The 22707-nt window shown below is 47.4% G+C and overlaps 1 protein-coding gene across 1 annotated transcript in view; it reads right to left on the bottom strand.

Annotated features, from left to right (window-relative positions):
* LOC142473310 (ATP-dependent DNA helicase Q4-like) overlaps positions 1 to 22687 on the bottom strand; it is a 29977-nt gene extending 7290 nt beyond the window's left edge. The window contains exons 1-3 of the mRNA XM_075580508.1: positions 22595 to 22687; positions 3476 to 3576; positions 2901 to 2934 (exon numbers count right to left, since the gene is read on the bottom strand). Of these exons, the coding sequence (XP_075436623.1) occupies positions 2901 to 2934; positions 3476 to 3576; positions 22595 to 22607 (148 nt within the window). The 5' untranslated portion in view covers positions 22608 to 22687. The remainder of the gene's footprint in view (positions 1 to 2900; positions 2935 to 3475; positions 3577 to 22594) is intronic.
* Between the last annotated feature and the right edge of the window lie 20 nt (positions 22688 to 22707).

Raw genomic sequence — 22707 nt, 5'->3', positions numbered from 1 at the left:
TTTCTCTTGTCGACCATATTCGTCATCATAGAGGGCGGTCTTTTCTGTTCGTGCCGAGTTCAGGCACCCCCACCATTCTTGGGGTGTTTTGTGGATGTGACTCGGTTCGGGTTCCCCGTAAGAGATGTCTTCCTCTTTATTGGACTGGAAGGGCCACTCTTCCGTGGGGTAGGGTTCATTACAGGAACGCTGCATCTTGTCCTCCATTTATAGGCTATCAGGTGTAATTTTCTTCCTGACCTCAGGAGGCGCTATTGCAGCTGTTGCCACTGTATTTGCTAGAACCTCCAATTGTGGTAGTCCTACAGGTGGGCATATTTTGCTTGTAGAGGTCGTAGCTCTCACAGGCATCTCTGTAGACTTTTTCTTTCTTGGGTAAGTTCCACAATATCAGCAGTACTGTGCACGCATTTTCTCTCATCAGGTATACAGGAAGTGCAGGATGTGCAGTTGCTAGGTAAAATGTCTATTTGCTTTACACCATTTACTTGCTAGGTGTAATCTCTCATTAGGTATGCTGAATGTGTAGTTGCTAGGTAAAAACTTCCGTTTGCTTTACACCATTTACTTGCTAGGTGCAATTCCTCCGCTTCAGCAACAGAATTTGGTTTTCTGCTTGAGTTCAGTAATTTTCAGTCTCATCTTTGGGTATTATGGCATTCACACTTCACACTTTGGGTGTCTGGTTTTGCTCCCAACATATATAGGCAGACTTTTTTTTACTTGCAGAAAAAGAAACATTCTTTGCAGTGGAATATTTCTTTCACTCCCGGCAGGGTGACTCAACACTCAGCAATTGGCTTTGGAATACCTTTTACACAGTTCAGCAATCCCTTTTTCCCCTGTAGGGCAATTTTACACTGAGCATTTGTTTGCTAAAAATTCCCCTGCTTCAGCACAGTCTTACATCAATTTTCACACTTTTCTGCATATACTCCATTCACAGCTGGTAGTCCTATGCGGTGTGACAACCTTTATTTGCAAAATCAGTACCGCTCGTGGGTCACCATCTGTATTCACTGCTTCAGCGCAACTTTTGAAAACAACAAACACCTATCCCTTTTTAAGGGCTGACTCACTTCTTGAACCCCGACTATGGCTGGAAGGCAAAACCCCTATTTCAATGACCATATTACACTTTGTGATAGGCAAATAAGGTTTAGCTGCTTCAGCAGTCTCTCTCCTCTTGGGATTGGGGAAAAGAGTCCATCTGTGGTTTTGTAAGTTTCAGTGCAGTGTGTATCCCTTTAACTCTGATCTCTGCTGCATGAGGTTTTTTTTCTCAGACTGTTTGTAGGCAAAAAGCATTAAAAAAAATTCACAGAAAAAATCTCCGGTCCTTTCTAACTTCAAAGACGACCTCTCGTCCCACTTCGGACACCATATGTAGGCAGACGCTCACAGAGGTACACAATTGGAGACTTTTGTAAGGTGAAATTATAACAAGGCTTTATTGTGCCTTTTCCTTAACATCAAGAAACCATCCAAACACGGGGGAAACAAAGCTTCTATTCACTTGGGAGTATTTCTAGTGAAATACTATGCAATTCACGACTCCCTTAGATAAGCATGTCTCCCAGCCCCAAACACATAGCATGAAATGAACAGATATAAAAAGTCTTGTTAATAAAAGTCTTATCTGTTAGCTGGCTGCTGTAGGGGGAAGCTTCTCTGCTCTCCTGGAACCGCACCCGTGTGTGCACAGAAAATGTCAGCATCCAGGTTTAGAAGTCTTATTTGTCAGCTCCAGAGATCTGTGTTCTCTTGGTCAGTCTCTCCTGGGAGACTCAAGAACCTCTGCCCTGTCTCCAAAGTTCAGCTCACACGTGAGCTAAGGAGTCTCTCTTCCTGTCTCAAAAGACAGGCTTTTGTAAGCAATCTAATCAGGCAGGTGGTGTTTGTTAATTGACTACCAGCAGTTAACCACCACACTGCTGGATTAGAGGCATATTTCCTTAACAGGGATAACTCCCCTGTTACAGGGAGGGACAGGCTCATAGCTCCCTTCTGTCTGTGTCACTCTGTGGGGGGAGGGACAGAGTCATAGCTCCCTTCTATCTGTGTCACCCTGCGTGGGGAGGGACAGACTCATAGCTCCCTTCTATCTGTGTCACTCTGTGGGGGGAGGGACAGATTCGTAGCTCGCATATTGTGTATGTTACTCACTCATCCTCTAGGTGATTGTAATTGGTGACGGTAGGACGTGTGGATGAGCTGTGTGTATGTTACTCCCCTCTGGGCGAGTGTGACTGTGGATGACAGTGGGACACGTGTGGCTGAGCTGTGTGTATGTTACTCACTCCCCTCTGGGTATGTGTGACAGTGGGACACGTGTGGCTGAGCTGTGTGTATATTACTCCCCTCTGGGTATGTGCGACAGTGGGACACGTGTGGATGAGCTGTGTGTATGTTACTTCCCTCTGGGTATGTGTGACAGTGGGACACGTGTGGATGAGCTGTGTGTATGTTACTTCCCTCTGGGTATGTGTGACAGTGGGACACGTGTGGATGAGCTGTGTGTATGTTACTTCCCTCTGGGTATGTGTGACAGTAGGTGAAAGTGGGACACGTGTGGATGAGCTGTGTGTATGTTACTTCCCTCTGGGTATGTGTGACAGTGGGACACGTGTGGATGAGCTGTGTGTATGTTACTTCCCTCTGGGTATGTGTGACAGTGGGACACGTGTGGATGAGCTGTGTGTATGTTACTTCCCTCTGGGTATGTGTGACAGTGGGACACGTGTGGATGAGCTGTATGTATGTTACTTCCCTCTGGGTATGTGTGACAGTAGGTGAAAGTGGGACACGTGTGGATGAGCTGTGTGTATGTTACTCACTCCCCTTTGGGTATGGGTGACAATGGAACACGTATGGATGAGCTGTGTGTATTTGTTACTCACTCTGCGTCTCCTCAGGAGCATTTTCCACGTCCACCTGTCAGCAGAAAGTAACAAGGATCAGGTGACAAACCTGAGCCTCAGAGACCCTGTGCAGTATCCTCGTGTCACACACGCGCACACACGCACACACAGGCAGACACACACAGGCAGACACACACAGGCAGACACACACAGGCAGACACACACAGGCAGACAGACACACACAGACAGACAGACACACACAGACAGACAGACACACACAGACAGACAGACACACACAGACACACACAGACAGACAGACACACACAGACACACACAGACAGACAGACACACACAGACACACACAGACAGACAGACAGACAGACACACACAGACAGACACACAGACAGACAGACAGACACACACAGACAGACAGACACACACAGACAGACACACACAGACAGACACACACAGACAGACACACACAGACAGACAGACACACAAAGACAGACACACAAAGACAGACACACAAAGACAGACACACAAAGACAGACACACAAAGACAGACACACAAAGACAGACACACAAAGACAGACACACAAAGACAGACACAGTACCTTGCTGGGCTTCCTCCGGTGCTGAGCCAGGAAGTCACTCTCCCAGCTCTTCAGGAGAAGTTTCACCTCTTTATAGCGCTGCATGTCCTGTGCGAGAAATACTGCGGAGAGTAATAATACCCAGTGTTACACTGTATCCTGACTGTTGCGATTAATACTGCAGGGAGTAATAATAAACAGTGTTACGCTGTGCCCGGACAAGCAATTAATACTGCGGAGAGTAATACCCAGTGTTACACTGTGTTCTGACTGGTACAATTAATACTGCAGGAAGTAATAATACCTAGTGTTACGCTGTGTTCTGAACTATGCGATTAATGCTGCAGAGAGTAAGAATACCCAGTGTTACGTCGTGTCCTGACTGGTGTGATTAATGCTGCAGGGAGTAATAACACCATTGTTACGCTGTATTCTGAACAATGCTGCACGGAGTAATACCCAGTGTTATGCTGTGTCATGGAAAAACAAAAAAAACATACTGGTGCACAGCCAAGAGTGGGTCCCAAACAGATTGAAGTTAAAAATAATGCTTTATTAATCCATCTAAAAAATTGGAGGCACACACCCTCCTACGCGTTTCGTGTTACAAAAACACTTTATCACTTTATACACTCCTTGATAGTGTTTTTGTAACACGAAACGCGTAGGAGGGTGTGTGCCTCCACTTTTTTAGATGGATTAATAAAGCATTATTTTTAACTTCAATCTGTTTGACACTCACTCTTGGCTGTGCACCAGTATCTCCACACTGGGTATTACTCCGTGCAGCATGTCCACACTGGGTATTACTCCGTGCAGCATGTCCACACTGGGTATTACTCCGTGCAGCATGTCCACACTGGGTATTACTCCGTGCAGCATGTCCACACTGGGTATTACTCCGTGCAGCATCCCCACACTGGGTATTACTCCGTGCAGCATCCCCACACTGGGTATTACTCCGTGCATCAGTATCTCCACACTGGGTATTACTCCGTGCATCAGTATCTCCACACTGGGTATTACTCCGTGCAGCATGTCCACACTGGGTATTACTCCGTGCAGCATGTCCATACTGGGTATTACTCCGTGCAGCATGTCCACACTGGGTATTACTCCGTGCAGCATGTCCACACTGGGTATTACTCCGTGCAGCATGTCCACACTGGGTATTACTCCGTGCAGCATGTCCACACTGGGTATTACTCTGTGCAGCATGTCCACACTGGGTATTACTCCGTGCAGCATGTCCACGCTGGGTATTACTCCGTGCAGCATCCCCACGCTGGGTATTACTCCGTGCAGCATCCCCACGCTGGGTATTACTCCGTGCAGCATCCCCACGCTGGGTATTACTCCGTGCAGCATCCCCACACTGGGTATTACTCCGTGCAGCATCCCCACACTGGGTATTACTCCGTGCACCAGTATCTCCACACTGGGTATTACTCCGTGCACCAGTATCTCCACACTGGGTATTACTCCGTGCAGCATCCCCACGCTGGGTATTACTCCGTGCAGCATGTCCACACTGGGTATTACTCCGTGCAGCATGTCCACACTGGGTATTACTCCGTGCAGCATGTCCACACTGGGTATTACTCCGTGCAGCATGTCCACACTGGGTATTACTCCGTGCAGCATGTCCACACTGGGTATTACTCCGTGCAGCATGTCCACACTGGGTATTACTCCATGCAGCATGTCCACACTGGGTATTACTCCGTGCAGCATGTCCACACTGGGTATTACTCCGTGCAGCATGTCCACACTGGGTATTACTCCGTGCAGCATCTCCACACTGGGTATTACTCCGTGCAGCATGTCCACACTGGGTATTACTCCGTGCAGCATGTCCACACTGGGTATTACTCCGTGCAGCATGTCCACACTGGGTATTACTCCGTGCAGCATGTCCACACTGGGTATTACTCCGTGCAGCATGTCCACACTGGGTATTACTCCGTGCAGCATGTCCACACTGGGTATTACTCCGTGCAGCATCTCCACACTGGGTATTACTCCGTGCAGCATGTCCACACTGGGTATTACTCCGTGCAGCATCTCCACACTGGGTGTTACTCCGTGCAGCATCTCCACACTGGGCTGCACGCCTGTCAGGACTTCAGGATCAAGGGGTTTCTGTGAGTACTTTTCTTATCCTTTGGGAATACCCATTGTGAGTCCAGGAACCATCCCAATGAGGGTTTGGTGGGGTTTTCTAACCTTACACCCTAACCCTTCAGGGATTATTGGTCCATCTGGGAACTTTCCTACATTCATCAATCTATTTACCCCCTTACCCAGTCCTGTTTATCTGTCTACAATGTGTATATACTGAAGGGATTCAGTGCTGAAGCGCCTCAATGTGTATATACTGAAGGGATTCAGTGCTGAAGCGCCTCAATGTGTATATACTGAAGGGATTCAGTGCTGAAGCGCCTCAATGTGTATACACTGAAGGGATTCAGTGCTGAAGCGCCTCAATGTGTATATACTGAAGGGATTCAGTGCTGAAGCGCCTCAATGTGTATATACTGAAGGGATTCAGTGCTGAAGCGCCTCAATGTGTATATACTGAATGGATTCAGTGCTGAAGCGCCTCAATGTCTATATACTGAAGGGATTCAGTGCTGAAGCGCCTCAATGTGTATATACTGAAGGGATTCAGTGCTGAAGCGCCTCAATGTGTATATACTGAAGGGATTCAGTGCTGAAGCGCCTCAATGTGTATATACTGAAGGGATTCAGTGCTGAAGCGCCTCAATGTGTATACACTGAAGGGATTCAGTGCTGAAGCGCCTCAATGTGTATACACTGAAGGGATTCAGTGCTGAAGCGCCTCAATGTGTATACACTGAAGGGATTCAGTGCTGAAGCGCCTCAATGTGTATATACTGAAGGGATTCAGTGCTGAAGCGCCTCAATGTGTATATACTGAAGGGATTCAGTGCTGAAGCGCCTCAATGTGTATATACTGAAGGGATTCAGTGCTGAAGCGCCTCAATGTGTATATACTGAAGGGATTCAGTGCTGAAGCGCCTCAATGTGTATATACTGAAGGGATTCAGTGCTGAAGCGCCTCAATGTGTATATACTGAAGGGATTCAGTGCTGAAGCGCCTCAATGTGTATACACTGAAGGGATTCAGTGCTGAAGCGCCTCAATGTGTATACACTGAAGGGATTCAGTGCTGAAGCGCCTCAATGTGTATACACTGAAGGGATTCAGTGCTGAAGCGCCTCAATGTGTATACACTGAAGGGATTCAGTGCTGAAGCGCCTCAATGTGTATATACTGAAGGGATTCAGTGCTGAAGCGCCTCAATGTGTATACACTGAAGGGATTCAGTGCTGAAGCGCCTCAATGTGTATACACTGAAGGGATTCAGTGCTGAAGCCCCTCAATGTGTATATACTGAAGGGATTCAGTGCTGAAGCGCCTCAATGTGTATACACTGAAGGGATTCAGTGCTGAAGCGCCTCAATGTGTATATACTGAAGGGATTCAGTGCTGAAGCGCCTCAATGTGTATATACTGAAGGGATTCAGTGCTGAAGCGCCTCAATGTGTATACACTGAAGGGATTCAGTGCTGAAGCGCCTCAATGTGTATACACTGAAGGGATTCAGTGCTGAAGCGCCTCAATGTGTATACACTGAAGGGATTCAGTGCTGAAGCGCCTCAATGTGTATATACTGAAGGGATTCAGTGCTGAAGCGCCTCAATGTGTATATACTGAAGGGATTCAGTGCTGAAGCGCCTCAATGTGTATACACTGAAGGGATTCAGTGCTGAAGCGCCTCAATGTGTATATACTGAAGGGATTCAGTGCTGAAGCGCCTCAATGTGTATATACTGAAGGGATTCAGTGCTGAAGCGCCTCAATGTGTATACACTGAAGGGATTCAGTGCTGAAGCGCCTCAATGTGTATACACTGAAGGGATTCAATGCTGAAGCGCCTCAATGTGTATACACTGAAGGGATTCAGTGCTGAAGCGCCTCAATGTGTATACACTGAAGGGATTCAGTGCTGAAGCGCCTCAATGTGTATACACTGAAGGGATTCAGTGCTGAAGCGCCTCAATGTGTATATACTGAAGGGATTCAGTGCTGAAGCGCCTCAATGTGTATACACTGAAGGGATTCAGTGCTGAAGCGCCTCAATGTGAATACACTGAAGGGATTCAGTGCTGAAGCGCCTCAATGTGTATATACTGAAGGGATTCAGTGCTGAAGCGCCTCAATGTGTATACACTGAAGGGATTCAGTGCTGAAGCGCCTCAATGTGTATATACTGAAGGGATTCAGTGCTGAAGCGCCTCAATGAGTATATACTGAAGGGATTCAGTGCTGAAGCGCCTCAATGTGTATATACTGAAGGGATTCAGTGCTGAAGCGCCTCAATGTGTATACACTGAAGGGATTCAGTGCTGAAGCGCCTCAATGTGTATATACTGAAGGGATTCAGTGCTGAAGCGCCTCAATGTGTATATACTGAAGGGATTCAGTGCTGAAGCGCCTCAATGTGTATACACTGAAGGGATTCAGTGCTGAAGCGCCTCAATGTGTATACACTGAAGGGATTCAGTGCTGAAGCGCCTCAATGTGTATATACTGAAGGGATTCAGTGCTGAAGCGCCTCAATGTGTATATACTGAAGGGATTCAGTGCTGAAGCGCCTCAATGTGTATACACTGAAGGGATTCAGTGCTGAAGCGCCTCAATGTGTATACACTGAAGGGATTCAGTGCTGAAGCGCCTCAATGTGTATATACTGAAGGGATTCAGTGCTGAAGCGCCTCAATGTGTATATACTGAAGGGATTCAGTGCTGAAGCGCCTCAATGTGTATATACTGAAGGGATTCAGTGCTGAAGCGCCTCAATGTGTATATACTGAAGGGATTCAGTGCTGAAGCGCCTCAATGTGTATATACTGAAGGGATTCAGTGCTGAAGCGCCTCAATGTGTATACACTGAAGGGATTCGAAGGGATTCAGTGCTGAAGCGCCTCAATGTGTATATACTGAAGGGATTCAGTGCTGAAGCGCCTCAATGTGTATATACTGAAGGGATTCAGTGCTGAAGCGCCTCAATGTGTATACACTGAAGGGATTCAGTGCTGAAGCGCCTTTGTCACTGGAAGTTTGGATTATGCTGTGTCATGACTTGTGCAATTAATGCTGCGGGCCCTGTATAACACCATATATACACACTTATACCCCATTTATTACACCATATACACCCCATTTATTACACCATATATACACCTATACCCATGTATAACACCATATATACACCCACAAACCGTGTATAACACCATATATACCCCATTTATTACACCATATATACACCTATACCCATGTATAACACCATATATACACCCACAAACCGTGTATAACACCATATATACCCCATTTATTACACCATATATACCCCTATACCTCGTGTATAACTCCATATATACACCTATATCCCTATACCCAATGTATAACACCAGGACATGCGTGAGAGCGAGCGGTAACTCTCACTGTATTACTGCCTGTAACACATGTTATATCTCTGTGCCCAGGACATGCGTGAGAACGAGAGGTAACTCTCACTGTATTACTGCCTGTAACACGTTATAACTCTGTGCCCAGGACATGCGTGAGAACGAGAGGTAACTCTCACTGTATTACTGCCTGTAACACGTTATAACTCTGTGCCCAGGACATGCGTGAGAACGAGAGGTAACTCTCACTGTATTACTGCCTGTAACACACGTTATAACCCTGTGCCCAGGACATGCGTGAGAACGAGAGGTAACTCTCACTGTATTACTGCCTGTAACACAAGTTATAACTCTGTGCCCAGGACATGCGTGAGAGCGAGAGGTAACTCTCACTGTATTACTGCCTGTAACACATGTTATAACTCTGTGCCCAGGACATGCGTGAGAACGAGAGGTAACTCTCACTGTATTACTTCCTGTAACACATGTTATAACTCTGTGCCCAGGACATGCGTGAGAACGAGAGGTAACTCTCACTGTATTACTTCCTGTAACACATGTTATAACTCTGTGCCGAGGACATGTGTGAGAACGAGAGGTAACTCTCACTGTATTACTGCCTGTAACACGTTATATCTCTGTGCCCAGGACATGCGTGAGAGCGAGAGGTAACTCTCACTGTATTACTGCCTGTAACACATGTTATAACTCTGTGCCCAGGACATGCGTGAGAACGAGAGGTAACTCTCACTGTATTACTGCCTGTAACACACGTTATAACTCTGTGCCCAGAACATGCGTGAGAACGAGAGGTAACTCTCACTGTATTACTGCCTGCAACACACGTTATAACTCTGTGCCCAGAACATGCGTGAGAACGAGCGGTAACTCTCACTGTATTACTGCCTGTAACACGTTATATCTCTGTGCCCAGGACATGCGTGAGAGCGAGAGGTAACTCTCACTGTATTACTGCCTGCAACACGTTATAACTCTGTGCCCAGGACATGCGTGAGAACGAGAGGTAACTCTCACTGTATTACTCCCTGTAACACGTTATAACTCTGTGCCCAGGACATGCGTGAGAACGAGAGGTAACTCTCACTGTATTACTGCTTGTAACACACGTTATAACTCTGTGCCCAGGACATGCGTGAGAACGAGAGGTAACTCCCACTGTATTACTGCCTGTAACACATGTTATAACTCTATGCCCAGGACATGCGTGAGAACGAGAGGTAACTCTCACTGTATTACTGCCTGTAACACATGTTATAACTCTGTGCCCAGGACATGCGTGAGAACGAGAGGTAACTCTCACTGTATTACTTCCTGTAACACATGTTATAACTCTGTGCCGAGGACATGCGTGAGAACGAGAGGTAACTCTCACTGTATTACTGCCTGTAACACGTTATATCTCTGTGCCCAGGACATGCGTGAGAGCGAGAGGTAACTCTCACTGTATTACTGCCTGTAACACATGTTATAACTCTGTGCCCAGGACATGCGTGAGAACGAGAGGTAACTCTCACTGTATTACTTCCTGTAACACATGTTATAACTCTGTGCCGAGGACATGCGTGAGAACGAGAGGTAACTCTCACTGTATTACTGCCTGTAACACGTTATATCTCTGTGCCCAGGACATGCGTGAGAGCGAGAGGTAACTCTCACTGTATTACTGCCTGTAACACATGTTATAACTCTGTGCCCAGGACATGCGTGAGAACGAGAGGTAATTTCTGTATTTCCAGTTCTGGAGGTCGCAGAGAGTTCATATTTGGCCAATATGTGGAGTCACTGTAGGCATTAAAAACTGGCAAAGAGGAAATTCTTTGAGAAAGCCAACAAGCCAGACACTATGTTAGCTAACAGGATTCGTAATAGGCAACCGAGTTATAACATACAAACTATAAAAACCAAATCGGGAGAGATGACCTCCAACCCCAAACGCATAGTGGAAGAGTTTAGGCTTTATTATGAACAGCTATATAATGGGGAGAAAGTGACACACAACCCAAAAACAACCAAACTTTTAAAGTCTTTCCTAGAGGAAGCAGCCCTACCAGAGCTGAGCAGGCTGGAGAACGAAGCAGTCCAATCTGATTTCACGCTAGAGGAGTTGACAGCGGTAATCAAACATCTCAAACCCTCCAAGGCTCCAGGCCCAGATGGGTTTTCTAACCTCTACTACAAGAAATTTATAGGGGTGCTAGCGCCACATATGCTTAAATTGTTTAATGGAGTTCTGGCGGGGGAACCCTTCTCGGCTCAGATGCTTCAGGCGTCAATATCCATAATTTATAAAAAGGACAAAGATCCCACAAACTGCCAAAGTTATCGGCCAATATCTTTAATAAATTCGGACGTTAAAATTTATTCCAAATTATTGGCCAATAGGTTGAGTATGATCCTGCCAAGGCTCATCCACCCGGATCAGGTTGGCTTTATTAGAGACAGACAGGCGGCCGACAACACTAGGAAAATAGTAGATATAATTAACTTCATTAACGCCAACGAGATCCGAGGAGTTGTTTTAAGTCTAGACGCGGAGAAGGCCTTTGACAGGATTGATTGGCCATACATGGAGTCCACGCTTGAGGCATTTGGGTTTGGAGACAAAACTATAAGGGCAATAAAAGCATTATACACGGCCCCGTCCGCCAGGGTAGTACACCAGGGCTTCCCATCTGACCTGTTTAAAATTAAAAGCGGTACCAGACAGGGCTGCCCACTATCGCCCCTGTTGTTCGCCCTATGTGTGGAACCGCTGGCAGCGCACGTACGCCACAACCTGGACATCACAGGAGTGCAAGTATGTTCCCAGGAGCATAAAATCGCTCTATACGCAGATGACATTATATTAACGCTGACAAAACCGCTTACTTCACTACCCAATCTGTTCGGGCTACTGGATAAATTCAGCAGGATCTCCGGTTTTAAGATTAACCAATCGAAATCGGAGGCGCTGAACCTAAATATCCCAAAAGAGACAGAGAAACTAATTGAGCTTAACTTTCAATTTAAATGGCAGTCCAAAGCCATAAAATATCTGGGAATATTTCTCACTAAACATAACCGCAATCTCTACCCGAGAACTACCCGAAACTCTTAAGAGCCCTTACAAAGGAACTCAAAGAGTGGTCTGCCTATGGGATATCCTGGATTGGTAGAATCTTCTGTGTGAAAATGAACCTCCTCCCCAGGATACTATACCTGTTCCAAACTCTTCCGATACCCGTGATAAGATCAGACATTATAGCACTGCAGAAAGCAGTTACAAAATTCATTTGGAAAAATAAAAAACCACGGGTAAAAATGTCAATCATGCAAAGGCCTAAGGAAACTGGAGGCCTGGCAGTGCCGAACTTGATGGCTTACTATAAAGCGGCCCAACTGTGTCAAATAACGCAGTGGCATGGTGATCCGGAGCTGAGGCGATGGGTAGCTCTGGAGAGGGAGGTATGTGCCCCGCTGGAGCTCAAGGATATTATTTGGTATCCCAAGGTTAGGCTGAAAGAGCTAAAGAATCCACTACCCTCTGTGTTGAGTTCTCTCTCGGTCTGGGAATCGACCAAACATAGGCACTCATTGACCTCTAAAGAGTCGTTAATGGCCCCTTTATATGGTAATCCTGACTTTGCTCCAGGGCTAATCGGCAGGAACTTTACACACTGGCAAAAAGGGGGCTTAAGAAGGCTTAAGGACCTGGAGGGGCGCGACACAATCAAAACATTCGAGATTTTACAGTCAGAAACGGGCTTACCCAACACAGATTTTATTAGATACCTCCAGGTTCGGGCATTTTATACCAAACACACAAACAGACCACCGCTAACTAATTTTGAAAAGCTCTGTGATCGGGGAACCGATACACGGGGACTCATATCTGCCCTGTACGGGGTGGTGGCCAGGGCGGACACGGATGACTCACATAGACCCAGTTTCATGACTCAGTGGGAAACAGACTTGACTGGACCGTTAACAGACGATGAGTGGACGGCGATCTTCAAAGCTGCGGCCAGCAGCTCGATCTGTACGACACTGAAGGAGAACTCATATAAAGTATTGTTGAGGTGGTACCTCACCCCAGTTAGATTAGCAAAATTTATCGCGGGAGCTTCCCCCCTATGCCCCAGACAGTGTGGGGAACAGGGAGATCTGGTACATATGCTGTGGTCTTGTCCACGAATCATACCCGTCTGGACACAAATTAGAGACTGGCTTCAAAGGGTCTTCTTGGGCCTCAAAATTCGACTAGATCCGTGGGTTTTCTTACTGGGCAGGCCCACTGACGAGGTATCTAGATCAGGAAACAAACTCATAGCACATTTTGCTACGGCGATGAGGTGCGAGACCGCAGCATTATGGAATCAGAATGCAATTCCATCAATAGATAAAATTCGGAACAGAATTTGGTTCGCTTGCCAGATGGAAAAGTTGACAAGTCTAGTCAACGACACTGGCCCAAATTTTCAAAAAATCTGGTCACTGTGGCTGGCACAGACAGATATCCCAGGGATGAGCAATGCCACCGTCTGGCTGTGATAGTAATAGGTGGGCTCTCCTTCGGTGGCGGAACAGACACACTAGAGGGTGGACATACAGTTAGACATATGGGACAAAGGCAGGAGACCTTCGGTTGCACCTGGTCTCTGGGCCTAGCGGGAGGACTAATGCGTCAGTTCTGCATACGAGGAAAGAGTCGGACGTAGTGGAACGCCCGGAGGAATCTACACTTTCCCACTAGACGATACCTGGTTCCCACCCCCCCCTCCCTCTCCCCCCTCCCCCTCTAACCATCCCCTCTCACGTCATCCCCATACCATGTTCGTCTCGATGTTGTATGTCTTAAGGCTGACAAAATGATTCTAATATGATTGTGGAATGTACTCTCTTTGTAAAAACCAATAAAAGAAAGTTATAAAAAAAAAAAAAAAAAAAAAAAAAAAAAAAAAACTGTCAAAGGTCGACCCACTGAGCCCACCAGAATGGAACTTATTAATATGTGTAGATATTAAAGTGTATATGTATTTTATTTTGGATCTGTTCTGAAAATGCAGACGCTATTTGCTAGGCTAATAAGTCATGAAGGGCAGACGGCTGAGTAGCCTAAGCACGGTGATCAAAAAGTAACTGCCTTGATTGTTACCCAATGTCTAGGGATTAAGTATTAGTCAATCAACAAACTCTGCCAGTCTAATTGTTACCTGAGGGCATGGGTTAGTCTGTGTCTCCACATTAGAGAGTGGATACAGATAATTGTTCACCAATAGGCTGTGTTCAATGTTAAGAATAGGGTTGCACAGGTATATAAACTGTGTCAACCCTACAGTTTTTAGTTGTGCTGGAGTTGTGCTTCTGATACCATCTTGAATGTCACTGGATTGCTGGAGTTGTGCTTCTGATTCCACCTGGAATGTCACTGGATTGATGGAGAAATTGATAGCTGATACTTCTCCATTCCCCAACCCTGAGTAAGTGTTACCTTCTTGCCTGTTAATTGTACTATATTGCTGTGTTCACCTTATTTAAGGAATAAATTATATTTTATTATATCTAAGCCTCGTTCAGTTCAACCCAGATATTTGGTGTTCATTATATCTTGTCATAAGCTACAGTGACACCCAGGACATACTTGAAAACGAGAGGTAACTCTCAATGGATTACTGCCAGGTAAAACATTTTATAAATAAATATATATACCTATACCCCTTGTATAGCACCATATTTACACCTATATCCCATGTATTACACCATATACACCTATAAACTGTGTATAACATCATATATACACTTATACCCGTGTATAACACCATATATACACCTATACCAGTTACTCTATGTTCTGAAGGATGCGATTAATGCTGCAGGGAGTAATACCCAGTGTTACATTGTGTCATGACTGGTGTGATTAATACCGCGGGGTGCAGGAATACCCAGTGTTATGCTGTGTCTACACTGGTGCGATTAATGCTGCAAAGTGTAATAAAAGTGGAGAGGTCTACGCAAAAGTAGCGTTAGCCCTCCCCTAAAGTACCCCTTTTAAGTGCACTCGCCTAGATATTATTGTAGTATACTATAGTGAGGCTGGAATTGTAGAGAAAGCACCAGACATTGTGCATATAGGTAACCCCATGCACATAGGTAACCCCGTGCACATAGGTAACCCCGTGCACATAGGTAACCCCATCTCATGTATTGTACAGTGGAGATAATTAAAACCAATTTTATTAAACTGAAAGACTAAAATAAAGCGGGGTATAACAGTGATGCAGATACAAACATATGTACGTGGTGTGTTATTTGTAGTATAAACACCTAAGGGGTATTGTTAACCCCTCATACCATGATGCCTCCTTGTAACAGAGAACTGTTCAAGATACTGTAGTACAATGAGGAGTATAGTATCCTCCTAGTGTGTCAGTCCGAGTATCAATATTACTGCGTACGAGTCTCTTCTGGAGCGAGACTCTCGGGAGGCGTGCATGGGCATAAAAGGAAGCGTGATGCGCGTCCTACACTATCTTAAGGGGATTTCCTAATCACCTGGTACTTTTAAAATATAATACCCCTCTTATGGGGCTGGGAACTCCCCTGCATGTACTGATATTAGGGTAGGAGTAGGAAACCTGCTAGCTAAATCCTACTAACTCATAAGGACAAACACCTCAATTTCTCAGACCCTCAGATAAAGGCTGCGCTTATAGTGCCGGCGACGCGACGTCAGGCTGCGCTTATAGTGCCGGCGACGCGACGTCAGGCTGCGCTTATAGTGCCGGCGACGCGACGTCAGGCTGCGCTTATAGTGCCGGCGACGCGACGTCAGGCTGCGCTTATAGTGCCGGCGGCACGACATCAGGCTGCGCTTATAGTGCCGGCGGCACGACGTCAGGCTGCGCTTATAGTGCCGGCGACGCGACGTCAGGCTGCGCTTATAGTGCCGGCGACGCGACGTCAGGCTGCGCTTATAGTGCCGGCGACGCGACGTCAGGCTGCGCTTATAGTGCCGGCGACGCGACGTGAGGCTGCGCTTATAGTGCCGGCGGCACGACGTCAGGCTGCGCTTATAGTGCCGGCGACAGCAATGTCAGGCTGCGCTTATAGTGCCGGCGACGCGACGTCAGGCTGCGCTTATAGTGCCGGCGACGCGACGTCAGGCTGCGCTTATAGTGCCGGCGACAGCAATGTCAGGCTGCGCTTATAGTGCCGGCGACAGCAATGTCAGGCTGCGCTTATAGTGCCGGCGACGCGACGTCAGGCTGCGCTTATAGTGCCGGCGACGCGACGTCAGGCTGCGCTTATAGTGCCGGCGACGCGACGTCAGGCTGCGGTTATAGTGCCGGCGACGCGACGTCAGGCTGCGCTTATAGTGCCGGCGACGCGACGTCAGGCTGCGGTTATAGTGCCGGCGACGCGACGTCAGGCTGCGCTTATAGTGCCGGCGACGCGACGTCAGGCTGCGCTTATAGTGCCGGCGACAGCAATGTCAGGCTGCGCTTATAGTGCCGGCGACGCGACGTCAGGCTGCGCTTATAGTGCCGGCGACAGCAATGTCAGGCTGCGCTTATAGTGCCGGCGACGCGACGTCAGGCTGCGCTTATAGTGCCGGCGACAGCAATGTCAGGCTGCGCTTATAGTGCCGGCGACGCGACGTCAGGCTGCGCTTATAGTGCCGGCGACAGCAATGTCAGGCTGCGGTTATAGTGCCGGCGACGCGACGTCGCTTCAAAACAAATGCATTGAATCTGTAGCTTATAGTTGGCGCGACGGCGCAATAGAGCGACCTGAATCTCTGTAGTCGGGCGGGACTGTGGGGGGGCGGTGGCTGGCGGTGGCCCGGCGGCAGGTCACAGCAGTTGGCCAGGGGGGGGGGGGGGGTGAGAGGGCAGGAATGCAAACACCGGCACACACCCCCCCCCTGTTGGCAGCCCTGTGTGTGTGTTTGTGTGATTGTGTGTGTGCTTGTTTAGGGATTGCGGGGGGTAGCGGGAGGGCTTAACCCCTTCATGACCGTAGCGGTATTAACTGCTACGGTCGTGAAGGGGTTATGTGCACCCCCAACCCCCCCGCAAGTCCTAAACTCACACCAAGGGCCAAATACCCCCTTCACCCACCCCCGCTACCCACAATAAAGCGGGCACGGTGAGTTAACCCCTTCATTGCCTTAGCGGCTATCCGCTATGGTAATGAAGCAGCATTTCTGTATTTTAATAATATTGTGCAAGAGCAGGGGGGGTCCCTGAGCATTAATTTCTGGCTCAGGGAACCCCCTGCTCACTGTACAATATTATTAAAATACAGAAATGCTGCTTCATTACCGTAGCGCATAGCCGCTAAGGTAAGGAACGAGTGTTTATTTATATATGTTTTTTATTCATACTGTACATGTGCAGAGGGTCTCCGGAGCAGAAACGTTTTGGTTTTAGGTCTGGGGACCCCCTGCTTCCCGAGATACAGGCCCCTTTAGGGGGTGCCGGTATCCCTCTGCTTTGTTTACAGGCCGCGATCACGTGATCGGGACCTTTAAACGCAGAGGGATACCGGCACCTCATAAAGTGGGCTGTATCTCGGGAAGCAGGGGGTCCCCAGACCTGAAACCAACGCGGTTCAGCTCCGGAGACCCCCTGCACATCTACACTATCAATAAAAATGTATTTTAAATAATTTTAATGTGCCGATGTTTGCGCAGAGAGAGCAGCGGTTCTCTCTCTGCTGCAAACACATCTCGCCAGGGGACGGCCTATAGTATCATTGATGTGCATATACAGTACTGTATGTGTATGTTAGGGGTTATAGGGGTTGTTGTTATACAGTACACTGGCGACACACTTTATTCGAGCTCGGCTAGTCCCACGAATTCGGGTATACCCGGGTGTATTGAGGTTTGTGACTGTTTTCTGCCCGAGTGCATTGGGTTATTTTCCAGGCAGGGATTGAAGCATTTTATTCCCGCTGGCTGCAATACTGCACAGTATATATATATATATATATACTGCATTACAATTCATGAATTTATGCCATCTGGTAGACACGCGAAGCATTGCAGCCTATTAAATCCTAATCATTATTATTTAACAGATCAGCCGCCCATCAGCCAGGCATGAACCCAGGCTGGGAAGGCAAACGCAACGGGGCTTGTCAGAGGTGAGGAGCGGCGCATTCCAGGTATCTGCCAGGTACATACTGGGTATTTGCTCGAATAAAGTGTGTCGGTGCAGTATATACTGTATATATACAGTATATACTGCATTACAATTCATGAATTTCTCGGCTTCAAAGACAACAGCTCGCAAACGACCCCATGCGTTTTTACACGGCATTGCAGTATTGCAGCCAGCCGGAATAAAATGCTTAAATCACAGCCGCGGAAATAACGCTATACACCCCGGGAGAAAATGACACAAAACCGCACATCACCGGGATATTCTGAAATTCGCGGAGCTAGCCAAGTAAGAATAAATTTGGTCGCCATTGTATATCTCCATTTAATTTGTAAGTCGCCTTTTTATTCTTGCATCCCAAATGCATAACCTGACATTTATCTGTATTAAACCTCATCTGCCATTTACCTGCCCACGTTTCCAGTCTCTCCAAGTCCTTCTGAAGAGAAAGTACATCCTGCTCTGATTCTATTACCTTACACAATTTACAGTAGTATCATCAGCAAAGATGGAGACTTTGCTCTCGATCCCAACCTCAAGGTCAATAATAAACAAGTTACAAAGCAGGGGTCCCAGTACCGATCCCTGAGGTACTCCACTCACGACTTTAGCCCAACCTGAAAAAGTTCCATTTATGACAACCCTCTGTTGTCTGTCCTTTAACCAGTTTTCAATCCAGGTGCATATATTATTACTGAGTCCAACTTTCTTTATTTTGTACACCAACCTCTTGTGTGAAACCGTATCAAAAGTCTTTGCAAAATCTAAGAAGACCACATCAACTGCATTACCCTGGTCTAAATTCCTACTTACCTCCTCAAAGAAACAAATAAGGTTAGTTTGCCAAGATCTATCCTTCATAAATCCATGCTGACTATTACTAATAATTTTGTTTTCCATTAGGTATTCCTGAATATTATCCCGTATTAAGCCTTCAAGTAGTTTCCCTACTATTGAAGTCAGGCTTACAGGTCTGTAATTTCCCGGTTGTGATCTAGCTCCCTTTTTAAATATAGGCACCACATCTGCTTTACGCCAATCTTGTGGTACTGAGCCTGTGGAAGTTCACCTTTCCTGTCTTGCCTTCAAATACTTTCTGGACAAGCTACCCAGCTACCTGAACAAGCTCCTCACCCCTACCACATGCAGCACTTATCTGAGATCTGACTCCAAAAGACTGTTCATGGTCCCAAGGCTCAACAAAGTATCCGGACGTTCCTCCTCCTTTTACCGTGCTCCCCAAAACTGGAACAACCTACCGGAGACTCACATCCACCACCAGATCAAGTCCTTTAAATCTAAGGCTGTCTCACATTTTAATCTGGTCTGTAACTGTTTCATTCGCCCATAATATATATTATCTGTAACTGTGCACGCAATGTCTTGTATATAATGTATATAATGTATACCCTGCTCATTATGTAACTGTATTTGTAAACATGTATTATTTGTCTTAACTCTGTGCCCAGGACATACTTGAAAACGAGAGGTAACTCAATGTATTACTTCCTGGTAAAATATTTTATAAATAAATAATAAATAACTTCTGCAGTGAGCATTAGGTCAGCTTGCTGCCATGTGTACTGAGTGCTTCCCTCTGTATGAGGGAATCCATGATATCCCTGGGAGAGCGGGATTGAACGAGTTGTTTCCTCCTGACCTAGAAGATATTATATATTTTAAACTGTGCTCTTTGTAGCACATGAGCCACGCTAACCTCATACAGAGGGAAGCACTCAGTACACTCGGCAGCGAGCGGGACTTAGGCTGCGTCCATAGAGCCTCAGCCCGTGCTCCTCCGCGCTGACGCTGAGGCTCGCCTGCCCGGTCAGCAGCGATCCCATGGACTGGCAGGTGAGCCAGCTTGCGCGATCGGGAGGCGGGCCAGTGATGTCGCTGGGTTAATAGCCCGCGACGCACCGACGTCAAGGCGCCGACATCACGGCGCAGTGACATTGACGCTGCTTCGCGCTGATTGGATGTTTTCAGCCGACAGCGCGCTGAAAAACAGCTTGGCTGTCGGCTGAAAAATCCAACTCGTCATCACGCCTGCGGACGCTCGCGTGAGCCCCCTCTCAAGACATCCTCATTGAGGATGCAGGGGCTCAGCGTTGAGCGTTCGCACGGCTCAGCGCTGCCTGTCCTTCCATGGACGCAGTCTAAGGCCCGGGCCATAGAGGGGTGAGGCGATCCGAACCGCGCTGACGCTGAGGCTCGCCTGCTGAAATCTGGGCGATTTCATGCCCATACAGGCGAGCCAGCGGGCGCGATCGGAGCCGGGGGGAGGTGGTTGGAGGCGGGGCAGTGACGTCGCTGGGCCAATCGCCCGCGACGCACTGACGTCGATGTCACGGCGCCGTGACGTCGACACTGCTGTGCTGTGATTGGAGGTTTTCAGCCGACAGCACGCTGAAAAACAGCTTGGCGCTCGGCTGAAACCTCCAACTCGTCAGCACGCCTGCGGACGCTCGCGTGAGCCCCCTCTCAAGGCATCCTCATTGAGGATGCAGGGGCTCAGCGCGGAGCGTCCGCACGGCTCAGCGCGGCCTGTCCTTCTATGGACTCGGCCTAACACTCACTGCAAGAGTGGCCCACAAGGAGATCACTGTACAATACATGAGATGGGGTTACCTATATGCATGGGGTTACCTATGTGCATGGGGTTACCTATGTGCATGGGGTTACCTATGTGCATGGGGTTACCTATGTGCATGGGGTTACCTATGTGCATGGGGTTACCTATGTGCATGGGGTTACCTATGTGCATGGGGTTACCTATGTGCATGGGGTTACCTATGTGCATGGGGTTACCTATGTGCATGGGGTTACCTATGTGCATGGGGTTACCTATGTGCATGGGGTTACCTATGTGCATGGGGTTACCTATAAGCACTATGTCTGGTGCTTTCTCTACAATTCCAGCCTCACTATAGTATACGACAATAATATCTAGGCGAGTGCACTTAGAAGGTATACTTTAGGGGAGGGTGAACAATACTTCTGCGTAGACCTCTCCACTCTTTTTCTGTGTACAAGTAATATATTTACCCTGGTGCAACTCTATTTTTGGTAATAGGCAAAGCAGGGGGGGGTGTATCCACGCTCAAGGAGTAATAATACCCAGTGTTACATTGTGATCTAAACAAACAATGCGATAAGTACTGCAGGGAGTAATAATACCCAGGGTTACACTGTGTCCTGACTGGTGGGATTAATGCTGCAGGGAGTAATAATACCCAGGGTTACACTGTGTCCTGACTGATGGGATTAATGCTGCGGGGAGTAATAATACCCAGGGTTACACTGTGTCCTGACTGATGGGATTAATGCTGCGGGGAGTAATAATACCCAGGGTTACACTGTGTCCTGACTGGTGCGATTAATCCTGCAGGGAGTAATAATACCCAGTGTTACACTGTGTCCTGACTGGTGCGATTAATCTTGCAGGGAGTAATAATACCCAGGGTTACACTGTGTCCTGACTGGTGGGATTAATGCTGCAGGGAGTAATAATACCCAGGGTTACACTGTGTCCTGACTGGTGGGATTAATGCTGCAGGGAGTAATAATACCCAGGGTTACACTGTGTCCTGACTGGTGGGATTAATGCTGCAGGGAGTAATAATACCCAGGGTTACACTGTGTCCTGACTGATGGGATTAATGCTGCGTGGAGTAATAATACCCAGGGTTACACTGTGTCCTAACTGGAGCGATTAATGCTGCGGGGAGTAATAATACCCAGTGTTACACTGTGTCCTGACTGATGGGATTAACGCTGCAGGGAGTAATAATACCCAGGGTTACACTGTGTCCTGACTGATGGGATTAATGCTGCGGGGAGTAATAATACCCAGTGTTACACTGTGTCCTGACTGATGGGATTAATGCTGCGGGGAGTAATAATACCCAGTGTTACACTGTGTCCTGACTGATGGGATTAATGCTGCGGGGAGTAATAATACCCAGTGTTACACTGTGTCCTGACTGATGGGATTAATGCTGCGGGGAGTAATAATACCCAGTGTTACACTGTGTCCTGACTGATGGGATTAATGCTGCGGGGAGTAATAATACCCAGGGTTACAGTGTCCTGGCTGATGGGATTAATGCTGCGGGGAATAATAATACCCAGGGTTACACTGTGTCCTGACTGGTGCGATTAATGCTGCGGGGAGTAATAATACCCAGGGTTACACTGTGTCCTGACTGGTGCGATTAATGCTGCGGGGAGTAATAATACCCAGGGTTACACTGTGTCCTGACTGATGGGATTAATGCTGCAGGGAGTAATAATACCCAGTGTTACACTGTGTCCTGACTGATGGGATTAATGCTGCGGGGAGTAATAATACCCAGGGTTACAGTGTCCTGGCTGATGGGATTAATGCTGCGGGGAATAATAATACCCAGGGTTACACTGTGTCCTGACTGGTGCGATTAATGCTGCGGGGAGTAATAATACTGCCTAGTACTCACTGTTACTCGGCATCCTCGCCGGACACTGTCTCAGGTACCCAGAATCAGACAGCGCGGGAATACTGACAACTAATCAGAAGCCGCGACAGAGAGAGCCAATAAGAAGCCGCGAC

This window comes from Ascaphus truei (genome assembly GCF_040206685.1).
Source record: "Ascaphus truei isolate aAscTru1 chromosome 3 unlocalized genomic scaffold, aAscTru1.hap1 SUPER_3_unloc_1, whole genome shotgun sequence".
Lineage (NCBI taxonomy): Eukaryota > Metazoa > Chordata > Amphibia > Anura > Ascaphidae > Ascaphus > Ascaphus truei.
This window is presented reverse-complemented; position numbering and strand designations above follow the sequence as displayed.